The sequence below is a fragment of the Pseudozyma hubeiensis genome (genome assembly GCF_000403515.1).
Source record: "Pseudozyma hubeiensis SY62 DNA, scaffold: PHS15, whole genome shotgun sequence".
Taxonomy (NCBI): domain Eukaryota; kingdom Fungi; phylum Basidiomycota; class Ustilaginomycetes; order Ustilaginales; family Ustilaginaceae; genus Pseudozyma; species Pseudozyma hubeiensis.
This window is the reverse complement of record NW_012133797.1, coordinates 428,787-442,072: the sequence shown is the minus strand read 5'-3', so window position 1 is coordinate 442,072 and position 13,286 is coordinate 428,787. Positions and strand designations below refer to the sequence as shown.

Genomic DNA, 13,286 nt, shown 5'->3' with positions numbered 1-13,286 from the left:
GCGTTTCAAGTACATAAGGCAATACTTCAGCTACTCGTGATTCATCTCCTGTTAAAATCAGCACGTAGCAGGCAAAGGTGATTGAGCAATGGCTCTGCAAAAATGAAGCTCTGGCGCGGTTTCGGTACGATGGTCCAACGGTAATCTGTCTAATCTCGACCTCGGCAAAATGGAAATTGGTCCCACAGGTCCCTGAAGACCATGCCCTCACCCAGGTTCCAAAATCGAGCTTGGAGCTTTGAGACTTGAGAAAAAGGCGTGCGTTTGTTAGCTCTGTCCGTTCAGGCGGTCGTATGCGGACGTCGAAAACAAGGCTTCCTCTGGCATGGTAGCATTCTGCACCTCGATTGTGCCTTTGCAAGCACGCTGCCGCTACGGCCGGCTCATCGCACTTGCTTTCGCTCACACAACATCTTCGCAGAACACGCTCGTCTAGCTGTTAGCAGCTAGGTGCTATTCTCGGTAGCAACAGCAAAGGTTGTCATCCCCCAAATGAAAGCTTTGATAGTACACAGCTAGCGAGTCGCGCCTTCATAGCGGAAAACCTCGTGCGGCGTGGGTGAGCGAAGGCAGCGCAGCGCGAAATTGCGCGTCGAGAGGGAGCAGACAAGAAATTCCGTGCCGCCGACAATTTTGATCTTGGTCTGCGTGCCGCGAACGAGGTTTCCCAGCCGCAACGTCGTTGAGCGCCTGGCGAATCCAGCTTGGCATCTCGGCATCCAGATTCTCGTCAAGCCAGAATAGGAGGATTCTCTGCTCGGCGTCGCCATGGTCGAGCTCGATGTGTCTCTTTGGCTGAATGGCGATTTTGAATGAGACTTTCCGAGTGGCTTTGTGGATCGCCAAGAGTCAAGGACTGACCGATCTTGATTCGATGTAAGTCCTGCATCGGGTCATTCGAAGGTGAATTGCAGGAAGCGATAGGTTTACGAATGCTATCCATCAACCATTCGCGTTGGTCTCCTACAAATGCTATCCATCAACCATTCGCGTTGGTCTCCTTGTCGTCCTTGCGCCCGAACATCGAAAGTAGACCTTTCTTCTTTGTCTTCGTACCAGACGGAAGCGGTGCGCCTTCATCATCACGCAACGTTGCTTCGCTGAAGGTGCTACCGAGTGAAGTCCTTGGCTTGACTGTCTGCTGAGTCGGCTTCTTGTTGCGTTGTCGCTGCCATTGGCGATCTCTGGCTTGCAGCTCCTTTGCGCTCACACGTTGACTTGGATCCAGCGTCGACACTCCGCCTGCTGGTACAAGCAGTGAGCGTGGAGTACATGCACACGTTCGACCTGGCTCTCCCATGATGACGGCAAGCAAGTCGGGCGATTCGAGAGGACTAGCTCCAATGGATCTGGCTGAAAGACGTTGTGCGACGATGCGTTCCGTGAGGAGGGGTGGAGGTGAGACGTTGGTCATCAAAGTCTTAACACTTTGTCGGACTGGCTGGCAAAAAAAAAGAACTGCAGCACCTAGGATTCCCGCGTGGTCCCCCACCGCAGTACTGACTAGGCGGTAAGTTGCTTAACTTCGCAGATCGGACGGGATGCGGTGTTTTCAACTTCCTGTGGCCGCAGATGAACATTCATATGCTGCAGCGCAATATATACTGCACCAACATCATTGGGCTGTCGCAACTAGGGTGTAACACGTTTACGCTTTGCTGTTCGAAACGGGATCAGTGCGCAAGAAGACTCCAAGCCGAGCGCGAAAGACGAGAGTCCAACACAGACCAATCATCAAAAATCGTCCAGCGTCGCAACTTCAACACTTTCACTTCAAACCTCGTCGTCGGTCACCACGCACTGCATTTGGACTCGAGCTTGAGCTCTCAGCGAACACTTCATCATCATTGCCTTCACCGTCTCGCATCTGGTATCGACAAGTTCTCAGCATTGGTCGCGATCATGACGTCGCTCATCGCCATCGTCGACCTCAAGGGGAAATCCCTCATCCAGCGCTCCTACCGCGATGACATCTCGCCCTCCGCCGTCGAAAAGTTCCTGCCGCTCCTGCTCGATCTCGAAGAGGAAGCTGGCGGAAGCTCCGTCAGCCCGTGCTTCTCCTCCGAAGGCGTCAACTACATGTTCATCCGACACAACAACCTCTACCTCCTCGCGCTCTCACGGCGCAACTCCAACGCCGCCGAAGTGCTCATCTTCCTGCACAAACTAGCCTCCGTCCTCGAAGAATACTTCAAGGAGCTCGAAGAAGAGTCCATCCGAGACAACTTTGTCATCATCTACGAACTGCTCGACGAGATGATGGACTTCGGCTATCCGCAGACGACCGAGTCCAAGATCTTGCAGGAGTACATCACGCAGGAGTCGCACAAGCTCGAGGTGCAGGTACGACCTCCGATGGCGGTGACCAACGCGGTGAGCTGGAGGTCCGAGGGGATCAGGTACAGGAAGAACGAGGTGTTTTTGGATGTGGTCGAGTCAGTCAACCTGTTGGTGAGTGCGAACGGGAATGTGGTGAGGAGCGAGATTTTGGGCGCGGTCAAGATGAAGTGCTACCTGTCGGGGATGCCTGAGTTGCGATTGGGGTTGAACGACAAGGTGATGTTCGAGAACACGGGCAGGGCTGCGAGGGGCAAGGCGATCGAGATGGAGGATGTCAAGTTTCACCAGTGCGTCAGGTTGTCGAGGTTCGAGAACGATAGGACCATCTCGTTCATCCCGCCGGATGGAGAGTTTGAGCTGATGAGCTATCGGCTCAGCACGCAGGTGAAGCCGTTGATCTGGGCAGAGGCGATCGTCGAGCGACACGAGGGAAGCAGGATAGAGTTCATGGTCAAGGTCAAGGCGCAGTTCAAGAGGAGGTCCACAGCCAACAATGTCGAGATTCACATCCCTGTCCCGGACGACGCCGATACGCCCAAGTTCAGAGTAAGTTTCCTCTTCACCCGCCTCCCTTCAACTCGTTCGCTTTTCCCTTCGACTAACGCCTCCTTTTTTCTTCGTTGTCATTAGGCCGCAACGGGATCGGTCGTCTACGCACCCGAAAAATCCGCCATGGTGTGGAAGATCAAACAGCTCGGCGGAGGGAAAGAGTTCCTGATGCGCGCGCACTTTGGCCTGCCCAGCGTCAAGAGCGAAGAGACCGTGGATCGACGCACCCCCATCAGCATCAAGTTCGAGATCCCCTACTTCACCGTCTCGGGCATCCAGGTGCGATACCTCAAGATTGTCGAAAAGTCGGGCTACCAGGCTCTGCCTTGGGTTCGATACATCACGCAGCATGGAGAGTACGATCTTCGTACGCAGAGCGAAAAGCCTTCGGCTAGGTTGGCGCCGTTTTCGGCTTAGAAGAGGCTTGCTGGTCTCGACGACACACATGTTTTGCGTCGCACCTGTTCGAAAGATCATACCAACTCATCATTCTCGACTCGATCTCGTGCAACGACTGTGGTCAACTGTCTACCCTCATATCTGGCCTCATACACACACCCAGGGGGGAGACACAGCACTTGGCCAGGTGAAACTACAATCCGATTCCTATATCATATACTTGCAGCCTGCATTCACAGCGTCGGAGCCTCGAGATCGATGTCCTCCAAATCGCCTTTTCCCCTGAAGCTTTCCAAGATCTTGGCCTGGTCGTTGAGGATCTTCCTATCCGTCTGGATTCCGATCTTTGCGAGGTCCTTCCACCTGTTGAAATCCTCCTGCTTCCTCTTATCGCCATGAGCCTTTTCCGGGTATTCCCAGTGGCCTTTGGAGAAGTTGAGCATGGTGGTGATCTTGCCGAGCTTGATGTCGTATACGAGCGAGCAGGTGGTGCCGGTTTCTTCGAGCCAGTTGCACTGCCAGAGTTCGCCGGGACGGATGCACTGGTAGTCGGCGGTCTGGTAGTTCAAGCGGCCTGCCATGGGTCCTCCGTGGATGGCGTAGACGATGCGGTTGTCGGAGCGGAACCACATCTCGTAGCGCCACTTTTCGGGGGCACCGGTGGAGGGGTTTTCGGCATCGTAGTCGTAGATCAGGTGGAGGTTCTCGATGTCGTTGGAGAAGGCCGTGCGCACGGAGGAGTCGTCGCGAGGCCAGAGCATTGTGGATATGAGCGATGGGTGAAGATGAGGCGGAAAGGGGAGCGAGTGATTGAGTGAGGATGTTCGATGGGAGGTCCGTAGATGACGAAAGGGGGAGGTGGTGGTTATATGCTTTCAGCCAAGAGCCACTTTGCCGGAAGGATACACACAACAGCCACGGCATGGATACAACGGCTAACGCAAGCCACACCTTAGAGCTACAGACTAGTGTCCCGAAACGTGTACATCACAACCATAATCACACATCACTCACGACCGAGGGATTACCCGGCGGCGGAAAGCATGCTGCTCTTGGCCGGAAGAAGCAAACAAACACACACACGCATACCTCGGCATGGACTCTCGACGTCGGAGAATTCTCTCTTTCGCTCCCTCTCCGCGGGCTCTGGTGGAATGTGAAAGCGAGCTAGACCAAGCGTTCCAGATGCTTGGGTTTCGGATAACGACACAGTGACATGCCAAACGGCTAATGTTGCAAAACATCAAAGAGGGCATGTTGCGTCATGCTGCACATCTCTCCACACGAATTTCTTGAGACGCACGAGTGGATTCGGCTTTGTGGGGGGTATAAGGACGCGTCACGTACGATAAAGAAGAGGAAAAGACAAAGTTTGGTATGTCATGGTTTGAGCCAAACCCTAGTGGTTTCGAATTCTGACAATGCTCGATGATGACGATGATGATGATGATGATGGGTCATCAGCGTCAGCGTAATGACAATGGTTGGTCGGATATGGTAGTCCGAACGGCGACCCGCAAAAGAAGATCAGATCCGATGAGTGTAAGTATCTGCTGTTGGTAGCTCCGGAGATTAAGTTTGCAGATTGCATCGCCCGATATTTTTGCCGATCTGACTTTTCTGGGATCCTCGACTTGAGAAGAACAGCTCGTCAAAGTAAGATAACCGAAAGTCGACTGTTGGTTTTTTGAGTAACCGATATCTCCACCTCCAGCTCAGCTCTTTCCTCCTCCTCCTCACACCATTCCATTCGAAACATCTCACACCTACGCAAAAGGATGAGCGCATCGAGCTCCATCTCGCCCTCGGCATCGCACCTCGGCGCGGACCCCAAGATCGTACGTCGACTCTCCAGCGTATCGCACATCATCCTCGTGCTCTCCGGCAAAGGTGGAGTTGGAAAATCCTCCGTCTCGGCGCAACTGGCGTTATCGCTCTCCTCCTCGCCCTCCCCTGCAGACTCTGATCGGAATGCTCGCGTCGGGATCCTCGATATCGATCTTACCGGGCCGTCGATCCCCCGCATGCTCGGGCTCGACGGTTCCTCTGTCAAGCAGTCCACCGATGGATGGGTACCTGTCTACACCGATGCTTCCCAACACCTTGCTGTTATGTCCGTCGGGTTTTTGCTTCGCAGCAAGAACGATTCCGTCGTCTGGAGAGGTCCCAAGAAGAACGCCATGATCAAACAGTTCCTCGGCGACGTACGGTGGGGCGAACTGGATTACCTCATCATCGACACCCCTCCAGGCACCTCGGACGAACACATCTCCATCCTCGAGTATCTCAGAACGTTCAACCCTACAGCGGTCATGGTGACCACACCTCAGGCTGTATCCTTGGCGGATAACTTGAGAAGTCTGGATTTCTGCAGAAAGACAAACTTGCCCGTGTTGGGGTTGATAGAGAACATGTCCGGGTACATCTGTCCTCATTGCAAGGACTGCACCAACGTCTGGGGCAAAGGTGGAGGCGAAGCGTTAGCCAAGAGGGAAGGATTGAGGTTTTTGGGTCGGATCCCCATCGATCCTGGTCTGGTGAGAGTGTTGGATGATGCCAAGGAGGATGCTCAGCACGAGCTGGAGAAGCAGCTGGACGGAACGAGGTTGAGTACAACAGAGCCTGTCACCATCGATCAGCCTCTGCCGCAAGAAGGCCAAGCAGCCGAGAGCAAGGAGACCGAGGATAAAAAGTCAGCCACTCCAGCAGGCACAATCTTGTCGAGAACAACGATCCAGAGGTACAAGAGCAGTCTCACTTTCCCCATCTTTCAAGAGATCACCGATCAGATCAGGACGCTGGCCCACCAACATAGGTTGCATCCTCAGCCGAGTGGAGTGCTGTCGTCGTCGGAGTCGTAGAATGCAATGTCAGCGTTAGGGAAGTGTGATTTTGGCTGAATTGGTGTGGGTTGCTCGAGATCGTCTGTGGATGTGTCATTCGCAGTCTCACGAATTCTTGGACAGCAAGGGGTAGATCGTCACCTGCCACTTTTCCCAGCGATGCGATATCGACAGACACGGAAACACACTTTTCAACACATGCGCAGCGCGAAACATCGAACAAGGGCGCGCGCAGACGTGCGTAGAGAGAGGGAACGGTTTGACACTTTTGCATGAATGGATGTGCGCGACCGTAGGATCGGATGATACTGGTACAAGATTGAATGCAAGCGACAGAGTAAGCGATTGACGAGGGAGAAGCTTGAGACGAGTGAATTGAGATCGAGAAAAGAATGATCGTCCTTGTGGGAAAGCCGACGAAGTGGTCGTCGGGCTCCCATTTTGGTGAGTAGCGTCGTACCGAGAGATGCAGAGATGAAAGCCTAGTCGCGACAAGGGCGACCAGCTGCGTGCAGTCACAAAGAGCCCGACCCGATCTTGTACGTCCGTAAAGGGGCTCCTTAACGACTGCTGCTAGGATCGCTGTGCTTGCTCTTCACCTCCTGGTGGAGGTGTGACGGGTCGGGACCATGACGGCCGTTTGCGGTGTGATGCCGTGATCGCTGCCGTCGGAATCGAGCAGACCGCTGACGGACGAGTTGCGACTGTTGCCGGTGGCACCACGGGCTACAGACAGACGCCCTGGATCCGGAGAGGCATAGTCAGGCGACGGCGACCTGCTCGTCGATCGCGGACTGGCCCATGGCTGAGCCGCGTGCGGGCCAGCAGCGAATCCTGCCATCGAGAGAGGCTGAAGCGGATTGCCAGACATGTTGCTGAACGATCCTATGCGGCTCGTGGCGTTGCTGTCGAAGTAGTTCTGTTCTGCGCTGCTGCTCTGCATCGACAGAGTCGAATCGCGTCGGCTCGCCGATGATTGAAGAGGATGGTGGCTGTTCGAGTCTCTTCGACGCCATTGGACTGCCTGGACACGATCGACGGGTTGCGGTGCCAATGCGATCTCTTGGTTGCGATTGCCGCTGCGGGTGCGCTGCAGATCGGCGCCTCTGCCGATCGAGCTGGTGCGTTGCAAGAACTTGGTTCCAAACTGCAGCGCTTTGCCTCGCTTGCCATGTGAGCTTGGCTCGTTGGTGGCAGTGATGGGATACTTGGCTCGCTCGGACATGGTGGAGTCTCGTGCGTTCATGTGCAGAGTGGAGGAGCCGCTGCTGGATTCGCTCGAGTTGAGCACTGGCATCTGCATACCGCTGACACTCGATCGATACGACTTGTCCGTGTTGTGGCGTGCTTCGGCCAGGGAGAAGGAGGTGCCGCGGTAGCCGTGGGTAAATTGCTTGCTGGTGAGCGACGATGTTGAAGAGTCAACGGGCGTGAAGCTTCCGCGCGAGTTGCGGCCAACGGGACGTGGCGGCTTGTTGGGCGGGAATCGTCGCGGATGAAAAGATGTGGGTGTGCTGCCTCCTGGTGACGGGCTTCCGCCAGGACTGCCTCGTGGACTGATGGCACCGCGTACCCGCAGATCCTGCCGCGCACGTTCTCGCTCCTCGAGCACGATGCGAGCGGATCTCGACATGAATGACGGGCAGAAGATGCGCAACAAGGCGATTGCAAGTGCTGCGGCGGCGGCACCCAAGCCAGCGAATATGAGGAGGATTGGCGAGAGCGGTACGGTTGTGTCGCCGAGAGGTACATAGTTGTCGCCCTTCATGATGGCACGTGCCTGCAGATTCCGGGGAACGTTGGGTGCGAACACTGAGGGCCCATCTCGAACTGGTAATGCGGAAGCACTCAGGGCGCAGGCAAGTATGAGCAAGCCCAGGCGGGCTTTGTGGGAGCGAGTCATGGCGGCTGCTTGAAGGAAGGATGTGAAATGGAGGATGAAGCCTGGTGGCGAGGCAATCGTCGTGGCCGGGTTGAGGAAAACGGGTCGGGCGAAGTTGCTTACGCAGAAGCAGTCATCTAACCAGCGATGCTTAGGGAAGTCGGATCGATGGTGGTTGTTTTGGTGGCTGAGATTGGACCCGTGCGGAGTGTGGGGCGTGAATGCGAGCCCGCAGTGTGCACTGACCGGTGATGAGGCGGGGTGCCCGCTTTTAGGTTGACGGGAAGGGCTGCAATTGAGATTAGCTCGAAAGGAAAGGAGCGGTCAAATGCGATGAAATGAAGTGTTTCTGCGCAGCGTGCAGGTAGGTCCCAGAAGTTGCGGAGCTGCGCTGGTGTGCGCTTGACTTTCTAGGACAGCGTGGGTTGAGGAAACCGAATCGACTCGATCTCGAAGTGTGTTTGCACGTGAGATCTTGAAGAGCAGGTGATGCAACGCTGTTCGAAGGGAAACCTGAGGGGGCAGAGAGAGAGAGGGAAAAAGATGCTGCACGAATGGGTCGAGGCTTGATCCAGATGTGGAGATCTAAGGACCGAGCACTTTGAGCGAAGAGGTGAGCAAGTTAGGCTTGCGAGAGATAGAGTTGAGTTGGGTGCGAGTAAGCTTGCTAGAAGTGCGAGTTGCTGCTGAGGACGGTCCTGTATCGGCGACCTGGAACAGCGTGGGTGCAATCGTTCGGACGGGACCGTGTCTGCGAAGCAAGGCGAGGTAGTATCGCTGCAGCGTGGGATCGATGAGAAGGGGCCGATGGTGGTGCTAATTGGGTGACAAGCTACTGCGGAGCAACTCAAGGTCCAGTTGTCCTGGTGGTACCGAGATGGCGAAAAGGACGTCTAGATCGGAGCTTGTGACAAGAGCATGTGGTAGAGCTTAGCTCAATGAGGCTTTGCTAAAGACGAAAGATTAAGACCGAAGTGTCGCGGAGTATCGCAGAGCCTATGTGAACGGTCGGAAGCAAGGAACGAAGGAAAGTTGGACTCGACGGATGGGCGAATGGACAGACGATGATGTTGAGGGACGGAAGGCAAGGCGAGGTGGGTTGGAGAAGATAGACAGGCTGGAAGAAGGATGCCAGTCTCGACGAACGAAGAGCGAAGGAAAAGCAGCAGCCGACGGCGAAATGGCGGATTGGTAGCAGAAAGAGGGCAGCACACTCTGTCAGTAGCGAGAGGGTGCAAACAATGCAACCGAACCGTTCTGTTCTGCACCACATGAGTTCACAGATGCAGCTAGCTGCCTCGATGGTTGTGGGCAGCAGCTGTTGCTTTGCACACTCACGCGACTGGCATACAGCAGACTGAAGAGCTTCACATCATAGGCATGGCCGGGCAGCAAAAGCTACGGCGTCTAATTTCAACAGCCAAATGCAGTCAGTCACACACATGCTCACGCGCAGAGAGCCAGACGAGAGGGGCTCGTCGCAACAAGCGAAATGACGAGGTGAGACAGAGACGAGGCATCTCGTCGAATGCAAGGCGGTGTAAGAGCAGTGGTAGTGCCAGGCAAGAGTGAACGTCGCTTCTAGGTTTCGATTCCGATCGACAAGAAAAAGAAAGGGAAACCCTGCGAACAATTTCAACCCAGACGGCATCATTGCCCGTCCTTGGTGCTGCAGCGCAACACGAGCCGCCGACCCGATCAGGGGCGGCTTAAGTAAATAAACCAGCGCGGCGTAGCCCTGGCGCTTTACCGAAAAAAAATCAAAAGAAAAAATTTCAAAAGAATAAATAAATCGATGGCGTAGCGGTTCGAACTTTTTTTCGATTTGCAGCCGACGTGACTGCGCGGAGCCCGCATCCCGTCAACGGTCCAAGCATGCGCATCTGAGAAGCACCGCAAGGAAGAAGACAGAGATGCACATATATCAGCCTCCAGCATCATATTGCAGCGTCGAGACACGCTACGTCGGTCGCTAACATTCACCGCATTGCAGCTCACGATGGCCATTCGGCTCAACTCTTTTGCGATCGCAAAACGACAACAATCGACGCCGGTCTGCCAACTGCATGCGCGCATTGGAGAAAGCACAGACGAGGTCATGTCGGTTGTGACAGCTGCAAGACGCGAGCAGAGAATGGTCGGTATGCCACCTTTCGATCCGAGATGGAGTTCCGAAGCCCATGTCATTTTGTCTGGCACATGCCTTCGGTCTCGATGCAGCCAAGCCGTGTGTGGAAACGCAGAGAAACAAAGTCGGCTCGGAACAACCGTCCCACATGCGATCATTGGACGGACCCATCGAGCCGCACCTCCGTGCTAGCCGAACTGCCCGCACAAGATGCTCGACCATCGTCCCGGCTATCCTTTCCAACGGGAGGCATGACTGGACCGCAGTGACGCTCGGTGCTCTGTCTGATTTCAGCCGGTCGTTCGGATGCTACTTTCCGTGACGTGGGTCCTTTGTGAACGTCAATCTAGCAAACCTCGAGTTGAGCAATCGCCCCTGGACGCTTCACTCTGCTTTGAGATGCAACGCCAGTAGTCTGTTGAAGTTTCTCTTGGCACCACTAGACCGAAATTTTCTCGCTCATTTTGCTGCGCTTCGATGTCGGCAATACGTTTCGTCATTCCATCCGTCACATCCGCCTTCAGGCGGACTGTGTTCCGTCCAAGCGGATGGGTGTCTGACGGGATAGGGGCTTTGCCTGCTGTCGACATGGCCTGCCAATCAACCGCGCCTGACCACGAAACCCTTTCTCTCTGTTTTCTTTTTTTTTCTTTTTCATCCGCACCGCGTGCCAACTGATTGCAACTGTGCGCGATCGACACGCGCACCATTTTGCGGAGATCGAACCCGTTCCTCCGCTTCTGCGCGATTACCAACCAAAAAAAAGAGGGGACCAAGGGCCACAAGGACCCTTTCGGCAGCGTGTGGTTTCTGCTCGTGTGATCGTGTGGTCGACAGAATTCGGTCTCGAGGGCTGTGCACGAGGCGCGGTGGCTCGGCTACTCCAGCCGACACCCGTCCTGGAAAAGCTTGTCCCCTGTGCTCGTTTGGCAGTCTGCCGCCATGTGACGTCCGCGGTCGTCGCAGACCTCGTGAACCGCGCGCCAAATGCAGGTTGCTGACAGTGCTTGCACCTTGGAGTTTGCTGCTGTTCACAACGACGGATCCAAGGTAGTCTTGATCCTATTGCAGGCAGTAGGGCATCGAAGCAGAGACAGCAACTTGATTCGCTTCCGCGATGGCTGTCAAGTCTAAAGGAAGGACCGGCTGACATTCCATCGCTGATGTCACGCAGTCGTTGGTCATCGGTCCACGCTCGAACAAAGGCTATCTATCTGTCGGAGACCAAATCATTTGCAGCGAAAATTCGATCCCGCCGGCAAGTTTTCGCGTGTTCCTATTTCTCCGGCGCTTTTTTCTATTTTTTTCGCCTGCTCATGCCGCCGGAGTTGAGCTTCGCTGATTGTCCCTGGTTGCAGAGATTGACCCTTCCCGTCTTTGCAGTTGTCTGTCATTCTACGCGCTCTCGCTTTCGTCGGAACGTCCGGCTCCGGCGATTGCATGCTGCACGCACGGCCGACATTGCAGATAAGGTACGGCGAGCTATCTTTACCCCGCGCCTCAGATGACATTAGTCTCGTGGATCACAGTGGCCGCAGCAAGCGTGCCTCGTGGATCCTCGTGGATGAGGGCACCAGGCTTGTAGTGGCAGTGGACGCTCTGTAGATGTCGAGACGACCGAATAGTCGGGCGAGGCTCGCGTGGCCTGCTCGGCGCAAGACGCTCCGTTCCTTACGTCGGAGCACAGCGACCGTGATCTGCTCCGTCGTATCAGATAGAGACTCTGCCAGCATGTTCCTTCCTTGACCGTCGACAATGAAATCGTACCTGACTTCGACGCAAGGCAACGGGTGGGCCTCTAAGCCACTTAGCACCTTTGTCTAGTGAATGATCGACCTCGCTAAGCACGCCGTGGCCCGATGTTGGTTGCGCAGCCTGGACCTTGCGCCGGACATGGCAGGCGTCTGGCTGACTTTGTCACGATTGAATCGCACTCGATGGGCCATGGCACACCTTTCATGATCGCTATCGTGTCCCACAGAGTCTTCCTCGAGGATCATCGTAGAGGCCCTCGATGCGTGCAAGTTGATTTGCCTTGTCCAAGGAAAAATGATCTCTGTCAGATCGCTTCGTCGACACCGCCCCTTTTTTTTGAGATCGAAAGACCTCGTCCTAAAGGCGATCTCGAATCCAGCTAGTTTCGAGCCAAGCCTCTTGGCCGCAGCCTGTTGTCATGCTTCTTCGTTCCGGATGTGCAAGGAACTGCAACGCCTTCGCTTCGTGACGTCCGTTTCAAATTGACGCGCGCATGTCATCGTCACGCCTGCACCGGGTTCGCCGGTGCCTCGACCACGGCGAGTTGTCCTCCTCGCCTTTAGCATCCTCGAGCTGAGCGTTCCCGGTTCCGAAGTGATACCGTATCGAAGCCGGGACAGGCAACCGAACGACTCCTCGGAAAGCTACACCGTTCTCCGCAAAATGTCGAAAGGGGTCTCGGGTCCAGTTCTCGATCCTCGTGAGTGCTACCGTCCTCCTCGCTTGCAATCGGCGTGAGCGCGTGGTCCCGTTCGGTACGCTAAGACCTGGCACGCGCTTCTCTGCCTGCGTCCTCGTGAGCGGACGGGGACAGGGTCTGATGATGTCATCGTCAAAAATCAATCGTGTCGCCTGTGTCGATCCGGACAGGCACATTGTTTCGAACATCGGGCGACGATCCGTAGAGATATCGACCGATCAGCTCGGGTCTTTTTTGAGCCACCTTTTCTTTTTGCGATTTCGAATAGCCTGTACAAATCTGCATCAACACCTTCAACCAAACGCACCCTGATACGCATCAGGATGCTGAGCTTTGTTCTTCTCGTCCGATCGAAGAGGGACCATCTCTTCTCAACGAGCTTTTCGTGTCGCGGAACGTCAAACTCTAGGCTCAAGACGCCATCTGGATCGGTGACACCGGCGGGCGGCATAAAACAAGACAAGATGTTAGACCGCACGAAAGCCATACCCAAAAGAAATGCCCACTCGCACGTGATATGCGCTCGCCAGCAATTGTCTCAGCTGTGCAGTGAGAGTGGCACAAACGAGAGTCGAGGCGTGTTCTTCCAACGCCGAATGGAAGCACGGTTCGGCTCCACGTCGACCTTTCTCATCGCCAAAAGATCCACCTGACACCCAACCTGATCACCTTCGACATCCACCCTCGGCC

General features: G+C 55.1%; 6 protein-coding genes and 1 non-coding gene across 7 annotated transcripts; 3 read left to right on the top strand and 4 right to left on the bottom strand.

The window, feature by feature from the left end:
- Positions 1-979: 979 nt before the first annotated feature.
- Positions 980-1,414, bottom strand: PHSY_001390 (hypothetical protein; the record flags this gene model as incomplete). Its single annotated transcript, XM_012332022.1, has 1 exon — positions 980-1,414. One exon carries the CDS (start codon positions 1,412-1,414, stop codon positions 980-982), a length of 435 nt encoding a protein of 144 aa, XP_012187412.1.
- A 41-nt stretch (positions 1,415-1,455) lies between these two features.
- PHSY_007528 lies at positions 1,456-1,570 on the bottom strand. Its single transcript, XR_001099827.1, has one exon. It is a non-coding gene; the product is annotated as a 5S ribosomal RNA (ribosomal RNA).
- Positions 1,571-1,572: 2 nt separating this feature from the next.
- Positions 1,573-3,306, top strand: PHSY_001389 (potential clathrin-associated protein; the record flags this gene model as incomplete). Its single annotated transcript, XM_012332021.1, has 2 exons — positions 1,573-2,886; positions 2,971-3,306. The coding sequence occupies 2 exons, from the start codon at positions 1,573-1,575 to the stop codon at positions 3,304-3,306; spliced, it is 1,650 nt and encodes a 549-aa protein (XP_012187411.1).
- A 215-nt stretch (positions 3,307-3,521) lies between these two features.
- PHSY_001388 (phenol acid carboxylase) lies at positions 3,522-4,049 on the bottom strand (the record flags this gene model as incomplete). Its single annotated transcript, XM_012332020.1, has 1 exon — positions 3,522-4,049. One exon carries the CDS (start codon positions 4,047-4,049, stop codon positions 3,522-3,524), a length of 528 nt encoding a protein of 175 aa, XP_012187410.1.
- Positions 4,050-5,066: 1,017 nt separating this feature from the next.
- Positions 5,067-6,149, top strand: PHSY_001387 (hypothetical protein; the record flags this gene model as incomplete). The annotated part of the gene is made up of 1 exon (XM_012332019.1): positions 5,067-6,149. The coding sequence occupies one exon, from the start codon at positions 5,067-5,069 to the stop codon at positions 6,147-6,149; it is 1,083 nt and encodes a 360-aa protein (XP_012187409.1).
- A 577-nt stretch (positions 6,150-6,726) lies between these two features.
- PHSY_001386 (hypothetical protein) lies at positions 6,727-8,034 on the bottom strand (the record flags this gene model as incomplete). Its single annotated transcript, XM_012332018.1, has 1 exon — positions 6,727-8,034. The coding sequence occupies one exon, from the start codon at positions 8,032-8,034 to the stop codon at positions 6,727-6,729; it is 1,308 nt and encodes a 435-aa protein (XP_012187408.1).
- A 1,978-nt stretch (positions 8,035-10,012) lies between these two features.
- On the top strand, positions 10,013-13,249 carry PHSY_001385 (hypothetical protein; the record flags this gene model as incomplete). Its single annotated transcript, XM_012332017.1, has 4 exons — positions 10,013-10,154; positions 11,525-11,613; positions 12,460-12,596; positions 12,865-13,249. 4 exons carry the CDS (start codon positions 10,013-10,015, stop codon positions 13,247-13,249), a joined length of 753 nt encoding a protein of 250 aa, XP_012187407.1.
- Between the last annotated feature and the right edge of the window lie 37 nt (positions 13,250-13,286).